General features: G+C 42.3%; 1 protein-coding gene across 1 annotated transcript in view; it reads left to right on the top strand.

Moving 5' to 3' along the window:
• MED12L (mediator complex subunit 12L) overlaps positions 1-20547 on the top strand; it is a 324753-nt gene extending 304206 nt beyond the window's left edge. The window contains exons 42-44 of the mRNA XM_075068471.1: positions 186-257; positions 6974-7055; positions 17781-20547. Of these exons, the coding sequence (XP_074924572.1) occupies positions 186-257; positions 6974-7055; positions 17781-17833 (207 nt within the window). The 3' untranslated portion in view covers positions 17834-20547. The remainder of the gene's footprint in view (positions 1-185; positions 258-6973; positions 7056-17780) is intronic.

Here is a 20547-nt window from a genome sequence, read left to right as displayed (position 1 = left end):
AGCTTAGAAAGATGAGTAACGAATAGCCAAATTCCATGATATGTATCCCTGGAACAGCGATGAGAAGGCTGCTGTGCCTTCTCAAATAAAAAGGCTGCTGCTGCTGTTGTTATTGCTATTAATCATTTACATAATATAATACATGTATACATATTATTATTGTTACCATGGCAATGTTCTTTCAGTTGCAGCAGCAGCAGCAACAGGGTCAACAGCAGGCACTTGGTCTCCAAGCAGTGCAACCACAGCAGCCTTTGGTAAGCAGAATATTAAACCCAGACTCTTTTTGTGGGTATGAGGGTGCTTATGGGGTAGATGTTATTACTCCTGGAAGTAAAGCAATCTAGGAACAGCGCCAGTAAGTGTTATATAAGCTTACTCAGACTACTCTGCCTTTGCCATGTCAGTGCTGATGTGTACAACTCTGTAGTTTCGTCCATGGGCCTCTCTGACAATCTTGCCAAATGGAGTGATAGGTTTTATGATGTAGCTAAGACAAGTTACCCAATGACTTTCTTCTTTTTAATATCAAGACCAAATCTGAACATGTGTCATGAAGCATAAGGATTGTGTATTAATCCTTTACCCCACCTGGTCTACATAAAACTGAGCATTTTAGTTTGTCTTTTAAAAACACTAGTTCCGGGGCTGGTGTACCATGAACTACCCAGTTACCCCTAGATGGTCAGTGTTCAGTTATATTGGGACAGTTGGAACTGCTCTTCCTCACGTCAGAACTGTTGGATAGATAATTAACAGATGCCTACTTCTGCCAATCTGGAAACTTTCATGAGCACTAAATTCATTTAATTATTTTAAATTCATTAGTTCATAGGCTCTGAATGAATATATATATAGTGTGTGTGAGAGAGAGATGATGATGATAATCATCATCATCATCCTGAGTTTGGGATGGCCGCATTTCATAAATGCAATGCTTATACCTGACCCATGCTGATAAATCCTATATATTGCACCAAACTGTCTTAGATTTGGTATATGCCACATAATTAAAAGAAACTGTGTTTCTGGAAATGTTTGAAATTTTTTTTTAAATGTAATCGGAACTCCCTCTGTCTGTCTTTTATTTCATTCCCCCTGTAAAAACAGGTTGCTGAAAGGCCATGAATCCTATTATGCAGACTTGGAGACAGATCATAAAAATATAACCAATACATTTTAAAAAGCTCTCAAATTCTTATTTGGATTCTAGATATCAAAATGTCACTATTTCAAGCTCTGGTATAACAGCAAGGGCTAGTGTAATATTGGAGAACTGGGAATTTCTCCCTTCCAGGGTGTAAACTGATAATTTATTAGCCTAGAAGGAATGAGATCTGAACTTAACTTTACTGCAACAGCGTATGTTGACCATATATTCTGTGTATACCATGTATTTTATAAATTTCCTCATGTTATTGAGTAATAAAGAACTATCTTCACTTGCTATGAGAACTCAACTTTACGGGAAATATTTTGCAGCATTGCTAATGGTTATAGCCTTACATTTTTATACGGATTTTTGTTTTAAAACTTTTATGTGAAAGCAGGATAATGTCAGGACTGTCCTTAAGCATATGCAGCTGCGTAGGGCACCCAAAAATTTGGGGCACCATTCCCCTTGCTGGCCGTGGCTGAAATCCTCTCTTCTCGGGCTTCTCCCTGCCCCCTCCCTCACTTGCTCCTCAGCCAGTCAACTGAGGGCTCCAGCCTCCGCCTCTGCCGTTCCTGCCCCGCAGAGTCCAGAGCAGTGTGGCCAGTTACTGGCGGCACAGTCAGTCACTGGAGGCAAGGCACACCGCCGCCTGGAGCTGAGTCCCTCCCTGGACCCTGTCTGTGCCCCCATGTGACAGCACAAAGCCTGCCTTTGAACCACTGCATATGAAGCTTGGTGTGTCTGCAATGGGGAGAGGGGTGTTCTGGGGGTCCATGGGGTGGGGGGTGGTGGTAGTGCCCTCTCGACACACTGGTCAGTGGCACCAACTGGAGACCACCTTCAGTGGAGCATAGGGGCACCAGTTTAATAATGCACAGGGCTCCATAAATAGCTAAGGATGGCCCTGGATAACTTATGTGATTGAGGCCGATTGTGAAACCGTGTATACTCTCATATGAACAGTAGAATCCAGTTAGAATTCTAAGGCACTTTATATTTTCCTTTGACAGTTTAAATATATTTGTATTATATTTCTTGATTTTATGGGCTCTTCTGATAGCTAATTTTAAACAGTGAAAATTCCTCTGTCATATTTCATCAAAAACTGCAGTTTGTAGCCCTAAATATGACTCTAGTAAAGATAAATGGGTTTAAATCCCGTAGAAGTTGTTTGCTTGATATATTGCTAATGTGTGCCAAATGGTTAAAATATCATCACTCTCTTGTACTTCTGTAACTAAGATATAACTGCTTGTTGTCTGACATTTCAATGTGTATAAAAAAGATCTGTGGCCAAACACTCTGAAAGGCTGTTCTGGTGTTTTTGTGGGGAGCCAGAACGCAGTAATGGCATACTGCCGGAAGTGTGTTCTGGCGCTGCTTTTTTTTTTTTTGTTAGGACTTGAGCATATAGTAACCCTGTAGAGATGCATTTTTCTGTTTGGTCATGTACTGCAGTTGCATGGAGAGTACCAAATAATCAATCATAGTAACTTCCAGAATATTTCTTTGTTAGTCTGTAACACTGGAACCTTTCATTACATCTAAAGTATGAAAGTGTCTCAGTAGAAACATTTGAATGACCTAGTCTATTCCCATACCATTGAGTAATTTTCTGCAAACATGTTGTTTTACCATGTACTACATTTGTGTTTTTACACTGGAATTTTGAGAACTTTCTATCCTTGGTTATATGTGCCTTTAAATGTAGCTAACTAAAGGAACTCAATTTAAAAGAGTAAGCCACACAAGAATGTGATACCTACAAAAAGAGCCAGATTAGAAACAGGTTACCAGTTTAAATGAGCAAGTTTAAAGAAAATATCAGCCCTTAGTGCTAAATTGTGCATCCTGAGTTTTTGAACTAGAGTTTGTGTATTCTGGGGAGCCAAGTTACCAAATTGTATTGTGTTTAAATTGAATGTCTAGCCCTCTTCTTAGGTAGCTGGTTTATCATCATAGGCGTAACTTGTGCATTTTGAATGTCTGTCAGCTCCTCCTGAAACTGCAGTTAGAAGCTGAAGATTGTACCATATAACGTGCAAAAAATACTTTTCATGAGATTTACAATGTGATCTTTGATGTGACCCATGTCTTTGAGCTCATGAAGTAGTAATGATTGTGACATTTACTGTACAGCTAAACGAGCTGTGACCAGGGCCTTTGAGTCTGGCAGAGAAAGTGTTAATCATCTAAGGTCTGTCTACACTGCCACTCACAACGCTGAAACTTTCTTCACTCAGGGGTGTGAAAACCCATAACCTGAGCAATACAAGTTTCAGCACTGTGTTGATAGTGCTACAGTGTTGGTAGCCACACTCCCAGCACTGGTAGCTATTTCCCTCATGGAGGTGGTCTTATTACAGCTCTGGGAGAGCTTTCTCCCAGTGCTGGAGCCGTCACTATGCAGCCACATTAAAGAGCTGCCACGGCAGCGCTTCAATTTCAGCTGTGTAGTCATATCCCTTTGGCTACACTTGGAATTTCAAAGCGCTGCCGCGGCAGCGCTTTGAAGTGTCAGTGTGGTTGTAGCGCCAGCGATGGGAGAGAGCTCTCCCAGCGCTGCGCGTAAACCACATCCTTTATGGGTGTAGCGTGCAGCGCTGGGAGCCGCGCTCCCAGTGCTGCTGCCCTGATTACACTGACGCTTTACAACGCTGCATCTTGCAGCGCTCAGGGGGGTGTTTTTTCACACCCCTGAGCGTGAAAGTTGCAGCGCTGTAAAGTGTGAGTGTAGCCATTTAGAGGCAGAATCACTTCAGGTGGTGCAACATAGCAGGGCTAGCCTATTAATGAGAAATTAACATACTAGCAAGCATAATGACTCTCGGAGAGAGAGCTGGGGCTGGAGCTGAGAGAAGGCAAGGGTGGAAATTGCTCCTTGTCCCAATTTCAATATGGTTAAAGTAAGCCAGAGGCCAGGTCTACACTATGCGCGAAAATCGATTTTAGATACGCAATTTCAGCTACGAGAATAGCGTAGCTGAAATCGATTATCTAAAATCGATTTACTCACCCGCCTTCACCGCGCGGGATCGATGTCCGCGGCTCGCCATGTCGAATCCGGAACTCCATTGGTTTTGGTGGAGTTCCGGAATCGATATAAGCGTGCTCGGGGATTGATATATCGCGTCTAGATGAGACGCAATATATCGATCCCCGAGCAATCGATTTTAACGCGCCGATACGGCGCGTAGTCTAGACGTGGCCAGAGTTAACACTGGTTTGGGACCATGCTTGAGGACAGCCTAGTATCACCTGCCATGGCCTTCAGAGCACTGGATCTTTTGTATTTTCTTGACACTGAAATACATCTCCCAGCTGTCTTTTACCTGCAATAAGCACAACACAATGCTCTACATAAAATAGATTTGTAAACAATTAAAATGATCTTTTGTGCTCTGAGAGTTTTTCAGGGTGGCTGAAAGGTGCTTCTGAAAAGGAGGAGAAAGCCCCTTTTATCTCCTGTGAGCCCAGGAGGCTTCTGAATCCGACCCAGACCCTCATTGAAGAGAAACTTCCTAGCTTATTTAGAAGGACCATACTGGTTCACAGAGGCTCAGTGTAATCACTGAAAGGACCCTTTAAAAAAAGTTTCATTTGGTCTAAGCTTAAGGAAAATTACCCTGTTTTGTTGTTTACCATTTGCATGAGGCTGCAGAAAGTGGGACTTAAAACATTTTTCTTTTGTAACCTGGTTTACAGGGGTCATGACCCCAAATTCCAAGAGTGGGTGGTGTGGCAGTTCTATTACAATATTTCTTTTGCAAAGTCTTTCACACCAAAGATATCCTTACTAAGGCTTTGTCTACCCTACACAGCTTTTAGTGACACAGGCAGACTCCGGTTTAGAAGGGCTAGAGCAGCAATGCATGTTGATGGAAAGACTAATTTCGGGCCAAATTCTGATCTTGTGCCAATATAGATACAGAGTAACATCACTGAAGTGAATGAAAGAACATTAGTCTAACCCCAGAGTAACTGAGAGCAGAATTTAGCCCTTAATTTATCTCCCACCAGTTTTCTATTGGTATAATTTCATTTACTTGAAACAATTGCACCTGATTCTTCTTGGCATAAGCATGATCAGAGTCAGGCTCATCCTTGTTATTTTGTTTCATATGGGCAGAGTAGGTCTGATCCTGAAAGATGCTGGGCATCCTCAGTTCCCACTGAAGTCAAAGGGAATTGAGGATACAATCACCACTTAGCAAGTTGTGTGCAGAACCCTGGAGGATCAGGTCATTTTGTGCATATCTTTAATTTCATTTGAAGTAGTGTCATAGTGGAAAAAAATCACACACACCCCACACACACTAGTACCAGAAATTTTAATGATTACACTTGGTCAAAACATAATTGTTACTTACAAATGATACAATCAAAACCAACAGACCTTTTATCAGCTTTGGACAGGGCAGATGATCAAATCACTTAAAGTACTTTCCTGGATGAATGCCATTCACTGCAAAGGTAGGAATGATGGATGGTCTTTTTGCAGAAGAAGACTGAATCTATGCCTTGTGACTGGCTGGAGGCATGTGTGAAATCTTATAACTCAATGGGAAATTTAGAAGATTCTAGAGACCAATACATAATTTATTGTATAAACTTCAACAGTCTTTGTTCCATGTGTCTTCACCTTTTATTACCAACAATTTTGTCATGTTCTGTCATCATCAATCTCCAGAAATGTCTCTTTCTAGTTGCTTTTGTTGCCAGTTGCATATGGGATATTCAGGAGGTGAGAAGGTTTTGTTTTCTTTTTACAGTTAACACTTAGGGAAACAGAAAAGAAACATCTGCATTTTCCTAGGGTGTGATAGGACAGTCGGAGCAGTTTTTGACTTCCAGAATGTGAAAGACAAATATATGTATAAATGCTCTAAAATTATCTCTCTCTCCAAGGAACAGTAGCCTTGATGACAACAGGGTCTGCACAAGCTCCAGAGCTTCACTGGTGCATTTTGTTTTGTTACACAGAATTTTCTGTCTCCTTGTCTGCTATTTTCTGTGCATGCCCAAAACCTCTATTATTGGGTTTTGCTTCCCAGCATCTACATTGCAGCTGGGAGTATACTTCACAGCTTGGGCAGACAGACAAGTGCTAGCTCTGTTTAAATTAGCATGTTAAAAAAAAGTAGCTGGGGGTGGCAGGAGTGGCAGCTTGGGCTAGTTGCCTGAGTATGTTTGAAGGTTTCCAGTGGATTCGTACTCAGAAAGCTGCCCCTGGCTACACTGCTATTTTGAGTGCACTAGCTCAAGCAAACTAATGTGTCTATCTACCTATGATGGGATGTAAGCTCCCAGCTACAATCTAAACATATTAGTGACAGAAGTGGGACACAAGAGATTTGAAGACAAACTGGAAATTAGAGAGAGGTGATGGAGAAGGAAGTGGAGAGAATCTGAAAGAGGTCCTGGCCCATTCTCCTCCTCCTCCAATGTCTACAGTAACAGCACAAGAAGTGCATTTCCCTTGAGTGCCAGTGTGATGCCTGTTTGGGAGTGTTTTCAGGGTATTATACATATTCAGTCCTGATGTTTGTTACAAATTGCTTACTACTCAGACTAGGGATTGGTGAGCCAGGTAGTCCAGCAAGGATTTCCTGTGTCCCCAGTTCATTAATACCTATGTATACTGTGATATGTTAAATTCAGCATGTTAGCTGTTTTTTAATATATAGATATAATATAAACCTTAGCTTTCCCTTTGTGTGTTTTGAGAGGCATATACCATGCTCCTTTGATAAGACATTGATGCATCATTCTGAACTGTGTGAGCATTTTTCATCTTCTCTGGTATTACTGTTGCAGTTTCCAAGACAAGGTTTGCAGCAGACTCAGCAGCAACAGCAGACGGCTGCTTTAGTCAGACAACTCCAAAAACAGCTCTCTAGTAAGTATGCCCATCTATAAGAGGCATCTATTTTCTGCAGTTTCTTTTCCATATTTAAATCAAGAAACATGACAATTAAGTATATCATTCTATTGACACCTTCAGTTCTGGTCTCTAGTAAAAGGACAGTTCTGAAAATGATACAATGACAAACACTGAAGATCAGATTCTGTATGTGACTTAGTAGGAACACATCCATTGGTTCCCACAGGTCTGCACAGAGGTCCAGACTGAGTCATTTTCAGGATTGGGGCCTAATTGTTTGCCATCCTGAGTTCAGTCAATGTTGTTTTCTCCTTTCATGTCCTATTTTCAGCTGTGAGGATAAATCAGGAACATCATTGCATTGAATGTGTTCCTGGTTTTTCTCCAGCTATTTCTTGGTCATGTTTCAAACTCTTTGACAAATTTGTTGTATTATTTAAACAACTGTAAGTGTGTGCACATCAAGACCAGTCTTTGACTAAATTTTTAATTTTTTGGAAAAATTTCTTAATGATATATTTCAAAAAATGAAACCAAATATTTTTATTGTTTTTGTTTGATTTGAAATAGTGAGGAAATTTCCACTTTGTGTTCTTTTTCTTTTTCTCCTGTTTTTTCTTTCTGGAAATTTCAGCACATTTAGAGAAAAAATATCTTGAATTTGGGTTTTTTATTTCCCTCAGCACATTTTTTTATCCCTTTTTCCACTGGAAAAGGTTTGAGAAAAGTGGAAAAGAAAAAACTCACATTTTGAATTCTCCGTCCATATTTTCCCCCTTTTCTGGGGTGGGGGAGGGGAGGGAAGGGGAAAGGCAAAAAAAAGTGAGGAGGGAAATGAAATTTTTCTAACTTAACTGAGGATTTTTCAAAACAAAATGTTTTAGAAAAAATGTTTTGAGTTTTTTCATTGAAAAATGAGTCTTTTTGAACAAAACAAAAAACATTAGTTTTCTTTTGAAAATTAAAATTTCAACCAGCATCAGAGTAAAGATTTCCTTTCAAGAGACTGAAAAGGTTATAATATAATAGAGGGGGCCACCAAATGAAATTAATAGGCAGCAGGTTTAAAACAAACAAAAAGAAGTTCTTCTTCACACAGTGCACAGTCAACCTGTGGAACTCCTTACCTGAGGAGGTTGTGAAGGCTAGGACTATAACAAGGTTTAAAAGAGAACTAGATAAATTCATGGTGGTTAAGTCCATAAATGACTATTAGCCAGGATGGGTAAGAAATGGTGTCTCTAGCCTCTGTTTGTTTGTCAGAGGGGGAGATGGATGGCAGGAGAGAGATCACTTGATCATTACCTGTTAGGTTCACTCCCTCTGGGACACCTGGCATTGGTCACTGTCGGTAGACCAGATACTGGGCTGGATAGACCTTCGGTCTGACCCAGTATGGCCATTCTTATGTTAAGGCTTTAGTTTAGGGAGGAGATGAATAAGAAGTTATGTAACATATCGTAATATTTAGAAGATAAACTGGGTGCATCTCTCCAAGAACAAAGTTACAGCCAGTAAAATTGAAAGGCAACAAATTAAAAACCAATAAAAGGAACTACCACTCTACATAGCCACCCCTGGAGCTTATTGATACATAACATCACTGAGGTTAGCAGCATTTTAAAAGAGTATGAGATTTGTATGGCTAGTGAAATGTATAAGGAATGTAATGCCCCCTTATGCTTCAGGGTATAAACCAACCAGAGAGCGATGGGAGTTAGATAAAAAAAAACAAACATCGCCCATGGACAGGTTATTCCATTAGGGATGTCAGAGACAAGATCTCAGCCTATATGCCCCCGGTGTGATCCAGTATGGCAATTCTTGTGTTGCTAGATAAAAATATTACATTTTACTGCAATCATTTTTTAAAAAAAGGTTAATCCTCCAGGACAGGTTGTAAATGTGAGATATAAAATAATGAGTATGGGGCCTGCTATGATTACCAGGAATTGGGACATTCAAATTTCCAGTATTGTACAGTGCCAGTGAATTACCCATATTCAATGTCTACAAATCTTTATTCATCTATTTTTTAAACAGAAGCATTATTTCAGCGGGACCAGTCCCTATGATGGGGTAGGCAACCTATGGGATGCATGCCAAAGGCGGCACGCGCACTGATTTTCAGTGGCACTCACACTGCCTGAGTCCTGGCCACCGGTCCGGGTGGCTCTGCGTTTTAATTTAATTTTAAATGAAGCTTCTTAAACATTTTAAAAACCTTATTTACTTTACATACAATAGTTTAGTTATATACTATAGACTTCTAGAAAGAGACCTTCTAAAAAGATTAAAATGTATTACTGGCAGGCAAAACCTTAAATTAGAGTGAATAAATGAAGACTTGGCACACCACTTCTGAAAGGTTGCTAACCCCTGCCCTAGGAGAACTGAGGATAGAGTCTCTAGTTCAGGGGCGGGCAAACTTTTTGGCCTGAGGGCCACATCGGGATTCCAAAATTTGTGTGAAGGGCCAGATTGGGGAGGCTATGCCTCCCCAAACAGCCAGGCATCGCCCAGCCAACACTCCCTATCCGACCTCCCCTGCTTCTCGCCCCCTGACAGCCCCCCTGGGACTCCTGCCCCATCCACCCCCTGCTCCCTATCCCCTGACCCCCCTAGATCCTCCACCCCAACTTCCCCCACCGCCTCATCCAACCACTCCTCTCATTTCTGACTGCCCCTGCTCCCGGGACCCCTGCCTCATCCAACCACCCCTTCTGTCTGACCACCCCCAGAACCCCTGCTCCTGACTGCCCCCCCCAGGACTTCTTCCCTCATGTTCCCCGCCCTCTGGCTGCCCTGACCACCACCCTTAACTTCCCTGCCCTCTATCCAGCCCCACCACTCCTTCTTACCTATTGCACTGCCTGGAGCACCAGCGGCTGGTGGCGCTACAGCCAGCTGCTCAGAGCATCAGGACAGGCAGCCACGCCACCCAGGCTGCCCCAGGGCTCGCCGCCCAGAGCATTGTGCTGGGAGTGCAGTGAGTTGAGGCTGCGGGGGAGGGGAAACAGCAGGGGAGGGGCTAGCCTCTTGGGCCAGCAGCTTGGGGGCCTGTTGGCTGTAGTTTGCCCACCTCTGCTCTGTTGGAAAAAGATATGCAACTAAATTACTATTCAAGGGTCTGACCTCGATAGATTCTGAGGTCTCCTGTGGAATTCCAGCTGGAGCAAAGGTTACTCAGACCTTCTATTGATCAGGCCCTACATTTTTAGAAGTAAACTAGTGGTTTTTTTGGTCAGAATACTAACTTTATGGATTGATAAAAGAATTAAAATATGGTGTCACTATTTTCATCTTTAAAAGGTGTTCAAAACAATCTTTATTCATTGGCAAGCTTTTCACAGAAGTTTTGATCTGACTGTAGTTAGCTAGGTGTCAACCTGTTTGTTAATGGAGTAGCCTGTTCAGCATAGAAATGTGTGCTCCTGTTGTATTAATTTAAATGGAATGTCTGGGCCAAAGGTGTTAACTATACCTCAGCCATTGTCTAACATTAAACAGTGTTAACCCAGACCCAGGGTTTGGTATATAGACCTCACCCTGCTTAGCATATGACACACACTATTAAAAATCCTTTTAATCTTTTATTAAACATAGAGGAAAGAAGGAAAAAACAGTTAAAAATTTGAAATATGAAGTATTAAGTAAGACCTTCACTGTAACATTTTAGCTGGAGAGAGTTTTTAGAAGGAAAAACCCCCTTGTTTGCCTGTCTTTTGGATGATATCAAAGTTGGTAATAACTGTCCCTCTGGGGAAAAGAGAAGAAGTTGGTTGAGATGGGTTGTAGCTGCCGTTGTTGTGTCTAACATCTGATCCATTTTATCCCAAGTGGTGTTATGGGATTTGACTGGAGCTGGTAGGGTGGCAGTGTCATTTGAGTCCCTCTCTTTGCCCTGGTCTGGTCAAGACCTCTCCCAGGATCAGGACAGTGAAGGCGTGGGGTCTCAGGAGAGAGTGTGGGTGGCAGTCATGATGCTGGGTGAAGTTTGCTCCAGTAGCCAGTTTTTCTCCCAAAGTCTCTTTCTTGAAGGTCCCACAAAGGGAATAGTGGCCAGAATAGTTCATCCTCTCATTGTTCTGTCCACCAAGTAGGTCTAGTTTCTGACACACCAATTTTGATTCAAAGATTTCTGGTTCCACACTTACCTTGTTTACCACGCATGATCTCAACCCATACCTTAAGTTATATCAGTACAGCCCTTTTGTACCTTTTCCCTTTAACAACTGTTATAGATTATTGTGACAGCTTATGAACTTGTACTCATGTTTTTCAGTTAACCTCACAGTTAGGGTAAACTTATCGGCCCAATTATCAGAACACCTCTAAAATCAGGACTGCAGAATGGACTTGCACTTGGGTCCCAGAGGAGAACTGTTTTCAGGGCTGCCCAGAGAGGGGGGCAAATGGGGCAATTTGCCCCAGGCCCCAGGCTCCGCAGGGGCCCCCACGAGAACGGCCAAGGCTCCCGCCTCCGCCCCTCTCCCGAAGCCTCAGCGATCCAGGAGCGTCCCTAGATAGTGCTGCAATGTGGCTCCGGCGGGGCCTGAGCTCCGCCCCGCTCAGAGCTGCATTGTAAGGGGGCGGGGCTGGGAGCTCCAGAGGGGCCTGAGCTTCCTCCACTCGGCGTGGAGCTCACAGCCCTTCCCCCTTACTACGCGGCTCTGAGCGGGGCGGAGCTCAGGCCCCGGCGGAGCTCAGGCCCCACCGGAGCCACACTGCAGCTGTCGAGGGAAGTTCCTGGATGCACTGAGGCTCCTGGTGAGGGGGGGAGCCGGGGGTAAGGGGCCAGGGCTGGGGAGGTTGGCTAAGGGGCAGGGAGTCCTGGGGATAAGGAGGGTGCAGAGGTTGGGAGGGGGCGATCAGGGAATGGGGGGGGTTGGATCATGAGCGTTCTGGGGGTCTGTCAGGACTCAGCGCAGGAGTGGATAGGGGTTGGGGCAGTCAGGGGACAGGGAGCAGGGGTAGGGTCCCGGGGTGGTGGTTGGGGGTGTCTCTGGGGGATGGTGAGGGGACGAGGAGCAGGATGGGTTGGGGATTCTGAGGGGGGCAGGCAGTTGGGGGGCAGGAAGTGGTTGGGAGGGCCAGGCTGTTTGGGAGGCACAGCCTTCCCTACATTAAGCCTCACAGTTGGAAACTTATCGGCCCAATTTCAAGACACCTCTAAAATCAGGACTGCAAGGGGAATGGACTTGCACTTGGGTCCGCAGAGGAGAAAACTGGTATTTTCAAGGGCTGCCAGAGAGGGGGCGATAGCTACTGGGGCCAATTTGCCCCCAGGGCCCCGGCTCCGCAAGGGCCCCCAAGAGAAACGGCCAAGGCCCCGCCTCCCGCCCACTCTCCGAACCTACAGCTGATCCTGGAGCAGTACCCCTAGAGTGCAACAATGCAGCATTCCGGCGGCACTGAGACGCCCTGTCACGTGCGTCACCACAGAGCTGCATTGGTAAAAAAAGAGGAGGGGCGGGGCTGGGAGCTCCAGCGGGGCTGAGCTTCCATTACCTCCGCTCGCGGGAGCTCACATGTTAACATATAAGCTTCGCTTACTACGGCGGCTCTGAGCGGGGTAACGGAGCTCAGGCCCCGGCGGAGCTCCAGGCCCACCGGGTTCGAATCCGAAGTAGCTCCGCAGTAAGATCGAGTCGAGGCAGGTAGCCACGCTGCAGCGGTTCGAGGAATCCTGGATGCGCTGGAGTCTCTGTAGGGGTGAAGCCGGGGTACTTAAGTGGGGGCCAGGTCTTGAGGGTTGGCTCAGGGGCAGGCGAGTCCAGAGGGATAAGGAGGGGTTGCAGTCAGGTTGGGAGGCAGGCGAATCCAGAATGGGGGGGGTTGGATTCATGAGGCATTCGGGGGGTTACTGTCAAGGACTCAGTGCGCAGTAGGAGTGGATAGAGGTCGGGGCAGGCACGGGAACAGGGAGCAGGGGTAGGGTGCCCGGGTGTGGTGGTTGGGTGTGTCTCTAGGGGACAGTGAAGGGACAAGGAGCAAGATGAGGTCAGGGAATTCTCTGAGGAGGGCAGCGGGGACGGCAGGAAGTGTGTGGGGGGTTGGTCAAAGTGGGGGCAGGGCCAGGGCTGGTTTGGGAGGCCACAGCCTCCCCTAGCCCTAAAGCTTCAGTACAGCAGTTTTGAAGGCTTGCAGAAAGAGCCAAAGCTGTTAGCAAGGTGTTTCCATTAGGCGTGCTAACGTCCGAATCCAGCCTATTCAACTTCTACAAATGCCAAATGTAATAGTCAATATTTAATATCAGTGCTCATAGAGGGGAGAGTATCATAGTCAGTGGGAGGGTAAGCTTCAATTTAACCCATTAGTCACTGGGGGAAAGGGATCCACATGAGAAGAGCAATAGCCCTTCCCCAAGTCCTACCCAATGGAGACTCCCCGTCCCTGCATTCCTGAGGCTTCAGAGGGGCGCAATTCAATTGTGTTCACAAAGACCTTTCTGTAACCACTGGTGACAACTTCACAATAGCAAGTAGCAAACATCTGAAGTGCGACCTCCTCTCCCTTATAAATTAAAAAAACACTTTTTATATAATTAACACTAATTATAAATGCTGGAGGCAAAGCGGGGTTTTGAGGTGGAGGCTGACAGCTCGCAACCCCCCAGTAATAACCTCGTGACCCCCTGAGGGGTCCTGACCCCCTCAGTTTGAGAAAACCCCTGGGTAATGAATTTTAGCACCAGATGTGTGGAACAATGCTCACAATGCATGGGCAGTTTGTGCAGCATGTTCAGTAGTCACAACATAGGCTCACTCAGACAAATCCCACAGAAACAAGCTTAATGCTCAGTTCGTGAGGGAACCTATGTGACCAAGCTAGCTAAGGACAAACCACAGTAACCATCGCCAGTTTGAGGGCCCCATTGAGCAGTCTCTAGGAAAAGATATGTGCATGGATTAATGCTATTAGCCAGGATGGGTAAAGGAAAAAGGTGTCCCTAGCTCTGTTTTGTCAGAGGGTGGAGATGATGATGGCAGAGAGAGAGATCACTTGATCAATTACCTGTTAGGGTTCACTCCCTCTGGGCACTTGGCATTGGCCATGTCAGTAGACACAGATACTGGCTGGATGGACCTTCTGGTCTTGACCCAGTAAGTATGGGCTTAATTCTTATGTTCTAACCTAAAACGAACTCAAAGTTATGGAGACAGATAAGAGTCAAGGAAGCCATCAGAGTACACCAACCTGGAAAAATCTCTGACTGGATGGGACCCAGGCATTTTGTCACAAGCTGAGGTGGTTCAAAAGTTTTGGATTTTTTAAGCAGAATTTTTTTATTGTTTTCTTTAAACAATCAAACACAGCAAGCAAGCAAATATTTGGCCAAGCACACACTTCTGAAACCCCAAACCATGTTCAGGGAGTTTTCGGGCACGACTAATTTCAGCTTTCAATTAAAAAAAACCTACAACAAATTTGAATGGAAAGAAAAAAACCACAACAAATTTTGAAGGAAAGCAGACATAGTCCATGATTTTTTTCTGCTTTTTAAAAACCCCTAGTTTTCGATCCAGAAAAAGGTTTTGATGGAAAATATTTGTCCAACCATTTTAATGAACTTTCGTGTCTTTTAGCACTAGTTGATGCTGAGAACCAGTGATACCTTGTAAAGAAGTTTTCTCAAAACTGGGTTTGTACCGAGATGCAGGTGCGGAGCAAGTGGGGCAATTTGCGCTGGGCCCCACAGGGGCCCCCATGAGAATATAGTATTGCAATTTTTTTTATGGAAGGGGTGCCCGAAATTGCTTTGCCCCAGGCCCCCTGAATCCTTTGGGTGGCCCTGACTGTTTTTCATTACTAGTTAAGAAAAGCATTTTGACAGTTCCATTATTTTTTCTAATCAGTTGCAAGTATCAACATCCTGCTAGATCAGGTATGCATGATTAAGTAATCTTGCTTTGAGTGGCTTCATTTCTGTTATGCAGAATACTACGATTCCAGGGTTGCTTCATATTCAAGATATTAATGCTGTGGAACTGCTGTGGTTGGGAGAAGCTCCCGCCTGTTGAGTGCTGGAAATTTTTTCTCTAAACTACGTTTGGGGGGTGGGAGAGAAAAACAGAAGAATAAATATTATCTATTAGTAATAGTCAGTTAAGTATTAGTACCTCATAATCTGTTAATTTATAGTTGGTCCATAGAATTTATTTTCTCCTCAAATCATTATCCATAAGGTTCAGATGGGGGAAAATATAGGTGGTACAATAGTTATGCAGTCCTAAATTAACTGGATGTTCCTGACTTATAAAATCATGGGTGAAATCCTCACCGCACTGAAGTCAATTGCAAAGCTCCCATTGGATTCACTGGGGTCAGGATTCCACCATCTCAGTGAAATATAACTTGATACCTTTTTTTCCTTTCAGAGTACAAATTTGGTTAATAAATGTAATAGAGCTGATGAAATATACTTAGACTTCTGTAAGGCAGTGGACTTGGTGCCAGATTATATGTTAATATAAAATTAACATAGCACACATTAAATGGATTAAAAGCTGGATAACTGATAGGCCTTCTAATGTAACCCTAAACAGGGAATTGTCATCAAGTAGGTGTGTTTCCAGTGGGAGTCCCACAGGGATCGATTTTTGGTTCTACACAATTTAACATCTTTATCAGTGAATGCGAAGAAAATATAAAATCATCACTGATGAAGTACGCAGGTGACACAAAAATTGGGGAAGTCATAAATAACGAAGAGGAGGATAGATCATAGGTCACTGATTCAGAGCAATCCAGATCATGTGGTAAACTGAGTGCAAGCAAATATGCCTTTTAATATAGCTAAATGTAAATGTATACATCTGGGAACAAAGAGTGTAGACCATACTAACAGGATGGGGAACTCTATCCTCGGAAGCAGTGACTCTGAAAAAGATTTGGGGCTCATGGGTGATCATCCAAATATGTGCTCCCAATGTGACATTGTGGCCAAAAGAACTAATGTGATTCTGGGATGCGTGAACAGGGGAATCTTGAGTAGGAGAGAGGTTATTTGACCTCTGTATTTAGGACTGGTGTGATCACTGCTGGAATACAGTGTCCAGTTCTGGTGCTCACAGTTCAAGAAGGATGTTGATTAAATTAAAGCAGGTTCAAAAAAGAGCCCAAGAATGACTGAAGGATTAGAAAACATGCCTTAGAGAGCGAGAGACTCAGGTTGCTCAATCTATTCATCTTGACAAAGAGAAGGTTATGGGGTAATTTGATTACAGTGTATGAGTACCTATATAGGGAAGTAATATTTAATAATGGGTTCTTCAGTCTAGTAGGAAAAGGTATAATATGATCAAATGGCTGGAAGTTGAAGCTAGACAAATTCAGACTGGAAATAAGGCATAATTATTTAACAGAGTAATTTACCAACAGTCGTGATAGATTCTCAATCACTGACAATTTTTAAATCAATATTCGATGTTTTTCTAAAAGATATGCTCTAGAATTATTTTGGGGACGTTCTATGGCCTGTGTGATGCAGGTCAGACTAAATGATCACAATGGTCCCAATGGCCTTAGAATCTATTAATCCTGGAAACACTTACATACTTAAATTTATTATCATGAGGAGTCGTATTGAAATCAGTAGGGCTACTCACAGTAGTAAAATTAAGCACATCTATAAGTATTTGCAATCCTGAGGCCTCAGTGATGAGCAAGTCCAGCATTACACTTATCAATGTTAGGTTTTAGAGGAAACACCCAAGCAATAGTAATTAATAAATGAAAGCAGTTCATACCTCTTGGGTCTATAGTGTTTGAGTCTATCTACAGACTCAGGAAACCCTTTTGCACAGGTTTACGTTTGGAAAGTTCCCTTCAGATAATAACTTCCTTCAGATAGAAGATCTAGAATTTTTCTTCATGCAGGAAGGATCTAAAGGATTACGAAAGGGGATAAAATTTCCAAGAGAGTCTTCTTGCAAAGATGTTTGTCCAGTGTGGGGTTGAGAGTGGTACCAGGGTTTGGTCACCCACAAATTCTGCTGATTCCCTGAGGGTCCAACCACCAGCTAGTTGTGTCCCCATCATCCATGACTCCACTGAAGGCTGTGGGACAACCCTTGCCTGCTTAAAGGCAGGTGCATCGACACCATGCAGAAGGCACAGCATGAAGTTAATAGGGTCTGGGACTATATTATCTTTTCTCTCAAATCTCCATATGATGGGAAGGGGCTTACGTGTATCTGCACTCATCCTGCCCACCTGCAGGGTGTTAGAAAAGGATGTAGGATACTTTCTTGGAAGCAGTGAGCCACCCTTTCAGTGAGGGGCAGTGTGATTCACGTGTGGATCAGGGAAATACAGGTGAGGCGTCTTCCCTTTTTTTAATGAAAGGTTAAATGCTGCAGAAACTGATGAGACTATCAAAGAAATGTGGGTTACCCAGGAAAACAAATATTACAAAATAGTTGCTTTTTACTTTATCATTTTAGGCATGTCATTTGCTTGCACGTAATTATTGTTTGAAAGGTCATCTTGGCCCATTCTGCAATCCTGGAGCAGGCAAAGCTTCCCTGGAATTTTGTATGTGGTGGGTGTGCAAAATCCAGCCCTTAATTTGCAACTGTTCAGCAGTGAAAAGTATTCATTTTCTGAATGGATTGTTCTGAGCCTTCTTTATTGTTTACTATGGTGATTTGAAATATAGGTATTTATTTCTTCATTTATAATTTTGTACAGTGCACACAACACACGTAAACACTTTGCTTTATTTTTGTTATTTAGGTAACCAGCCACAACAAGGGGTGAACCAATATGGGCATTCTTCACACTTCTGAATCTGGAAGGTGGGATCAAGATGTAGTGTTATGTTTGCACTGAAGAAAAATCAAAATTCAATGCACTAGTTATTGCTAGAAAGCAAAACTTTAATTTTTTCTCTTTAATTTTTTCAATACGTATTTTTTGTGCTGCAATTGATGTGAATATGTAACAAAGTGAAAGATGATGATGATTATTATTATTATTTGCATTTAACTGGAATTAAATGTATGATTTGTGGGCCTATATAAAGAATACAGTTGTTGCAAAGAATTTGGTGCTTTTTTAGGGTACTGGTACTTTAAAAGGGGTTAAAGAATGGATTTATTTATTTATTTGTGGGAAACATTTTTTCTTTTTTTAAGAACTGCACTGGACCAAACTACTGATTTTGAAAGGCACTTCCGATTTTGGCATAAAGATTAATGAACAAATCAAAGTGTTCTCCTTCGTTCTTCAACAGTAAAATGAACATTGATTTAAATCATATTAATTTTGACTGTTTGTAATTTTCATAAGCACTTTATAAAGTTCTTTGTTTAAAAGTACCCGATTTTCTCTTGCTTTCATTGTGGAAAGAAGGTGCAGAAGTGGGTTTCTTGCTTGTAGTAGAACTTCCTAAGATTTATATAAAAAGCTACAATGTAACATTAATAAATCTACTAGAAGTAGCTGTGCTTCACATTTTTCTTTTTAATGCAAAGTTCATTGGCAGTGAACCTTGTGAGGGTACAAAATGTGGTAACAAACCCCTGAATAGCCACAACAGATTTTGCTCTAAATCATTTAGGGCCTGAACCAAATCCTGTTGAAATCTGATGGCAATCTTTCCATTGACTTCAACTGGAATTGGATCTCTGGGTCTTGTGCTAGGTTCAACAAAAGTCTCTTTCCAGCATTTGCCCTTTGGAAGCTTGTGCCAGGCTAGAAAAGCCTCCCAAATCCCTTTTGCTGTTTCTGCAGTGCTCTAGCTGGGCCTCATGTCTATTGATCTTGACCTGAATGAGTTCTTCCTCTAATAGATGTATTTATTTTGTATGGTAAATACTTAAAATTTTGAATTTAATTCTTAATGTTGGGTGATAGTCTTGGTTGTGTAATGCATACTGCATTTATAAATTTGGTGCAAACGCACAAGTTATACATTAAATTTATTATAAAGAGATATAACTATTTTAACCTTGTTCAAGTATGTGGTAGATTTGCTCATATTAGAGTAAAAATATCAGAATAAATTTACTATGGGTTCATGTACTTTAAGAGTTATTCCATATGATTTTCTTTTTCTTTTTCTTTTAGAATTAGATGCACAAATTGTGAAACATGCAGGGCATTTCAAAATACATGGGAATTTTGTTCTCATGTTCTGTATTAACTCATCTTTTCATTTGCCATAATATAAGTGTACTCTTTGGTATCCTAGTCAGACTCACACTGAATAGAAAAGAGTCAACACTCAGCAAACATTGTAGTATTGTATGACATCACAGATAATTAAATTTTCATAAACAGTTTAGTGTGGAAAATCATAATATCAATAATTTGTATCTAATTGTGACTTCCACACAGCAAAGTCTTACCCATACAAGCAACCAGTAGGATGGGTCAGCATCTTTACTGAAATAAAATTCTTGTGAACTACTTTGTACATTGTGAAAATTATTTAGCTCAAAAAGTCTTCACTTCACCATCTCAGCTTGTACAGAGCTTTATCAAAACAGAAAGGCCAGTCATTCCACTAAATGAATAGGTTGTCTGTTTTGAAATATTAACATGTACCTGTACATTTATTTTCTTTTTTGTACATTAGGTATTTAAAAAAAACACCTGATGCAAGTTGATATCCCTGTCCTTTCAGGTGACTGCATATTACTAGAATAGTATCCACCACAGAAAAGCAGACTTAAGACCAGTTTCTGTCCTCAGCCACATACAACACCCCTCACTGCAATGGGGCTTTGTGGTTTTAGCTGAGGGCAAAACCTGGAGGTGCATGTTTACTTAGTAGAATTTGTTTGTTTACAAATTAATGGCATGGAAAGTGCCAGAAGCAAAACACAATTTTAATTTTAATTTTTCTTTTGGAGTAAAGATTTAAACCTGTATTAAACAAAAATAACCTAGATTACCATCTAATCAACTTCCAGTGGTCCCTGGGGACTTAGTCAGCAAAAGTATTCAAGGCTGCCTGTGCCTTGCAAAGCCCCAAAAGTTCTTGGGTCCTGACTCTGCTTGAGTCAAAGTTATTCAGCAAAAAAGATCAGGTTGAAACAAAAGCTCTTTTAACAACAAATGAACAAGCTGGCAACTTTTTGATCCTAAGGTTTTGGAGCTGGCTAGGAAGCTCATGCAAATAACTTAGCCACCAACTCATTGTTCCTAGTTACTTTGAACTTCACAGCAAATCAGAATAACTGTGGTGTGTGACAACAATTAGGAAGATTTATTAACACCACATTAGTGGTGGTTCTTCAAATGTTTCTAATTTTTGCTCCTTTTTCAATGAAAAAGCATTTTAGTTTCCTGTGGGCTAGGATTACTTCCCTTCAATGTCCCTTGAATGGTTTGTAAAGGGGGTGAAATTATTTGGTAATCCTCTGGGCGACTGTCCTTTCGTGCTCTTCACTGGGGACTAAAGACATTCGAGATTAAGCAAACAGAACTATTTAATCCAGCCAATTTTCTTCTACCTCTCTACCCCTTCTTCCTCAGTACTAAGGAAGGAAGGAAC

The sequence above is a fragment of the Chelonoidis abingdonii genome, chromosome 8, assembly GCF_003597395.2.
Source record: "Chelonoidis abingdonii isolate Lonesome George chromosome 8, CheloAbing_2.0, whole genome shotgun sequence".
Classification (NCBI taxonomy): domain Eukaryota; kingdom Metazoa; phylum Chordata; order Testudines; family Testudinidae; genus Chelonoidis; species Chelonoidis abingdonii.
Note: the sequence above shows the minus strand (reverse complement) of the source record. Positions and strands in the feature narration are given on the sequence as shown.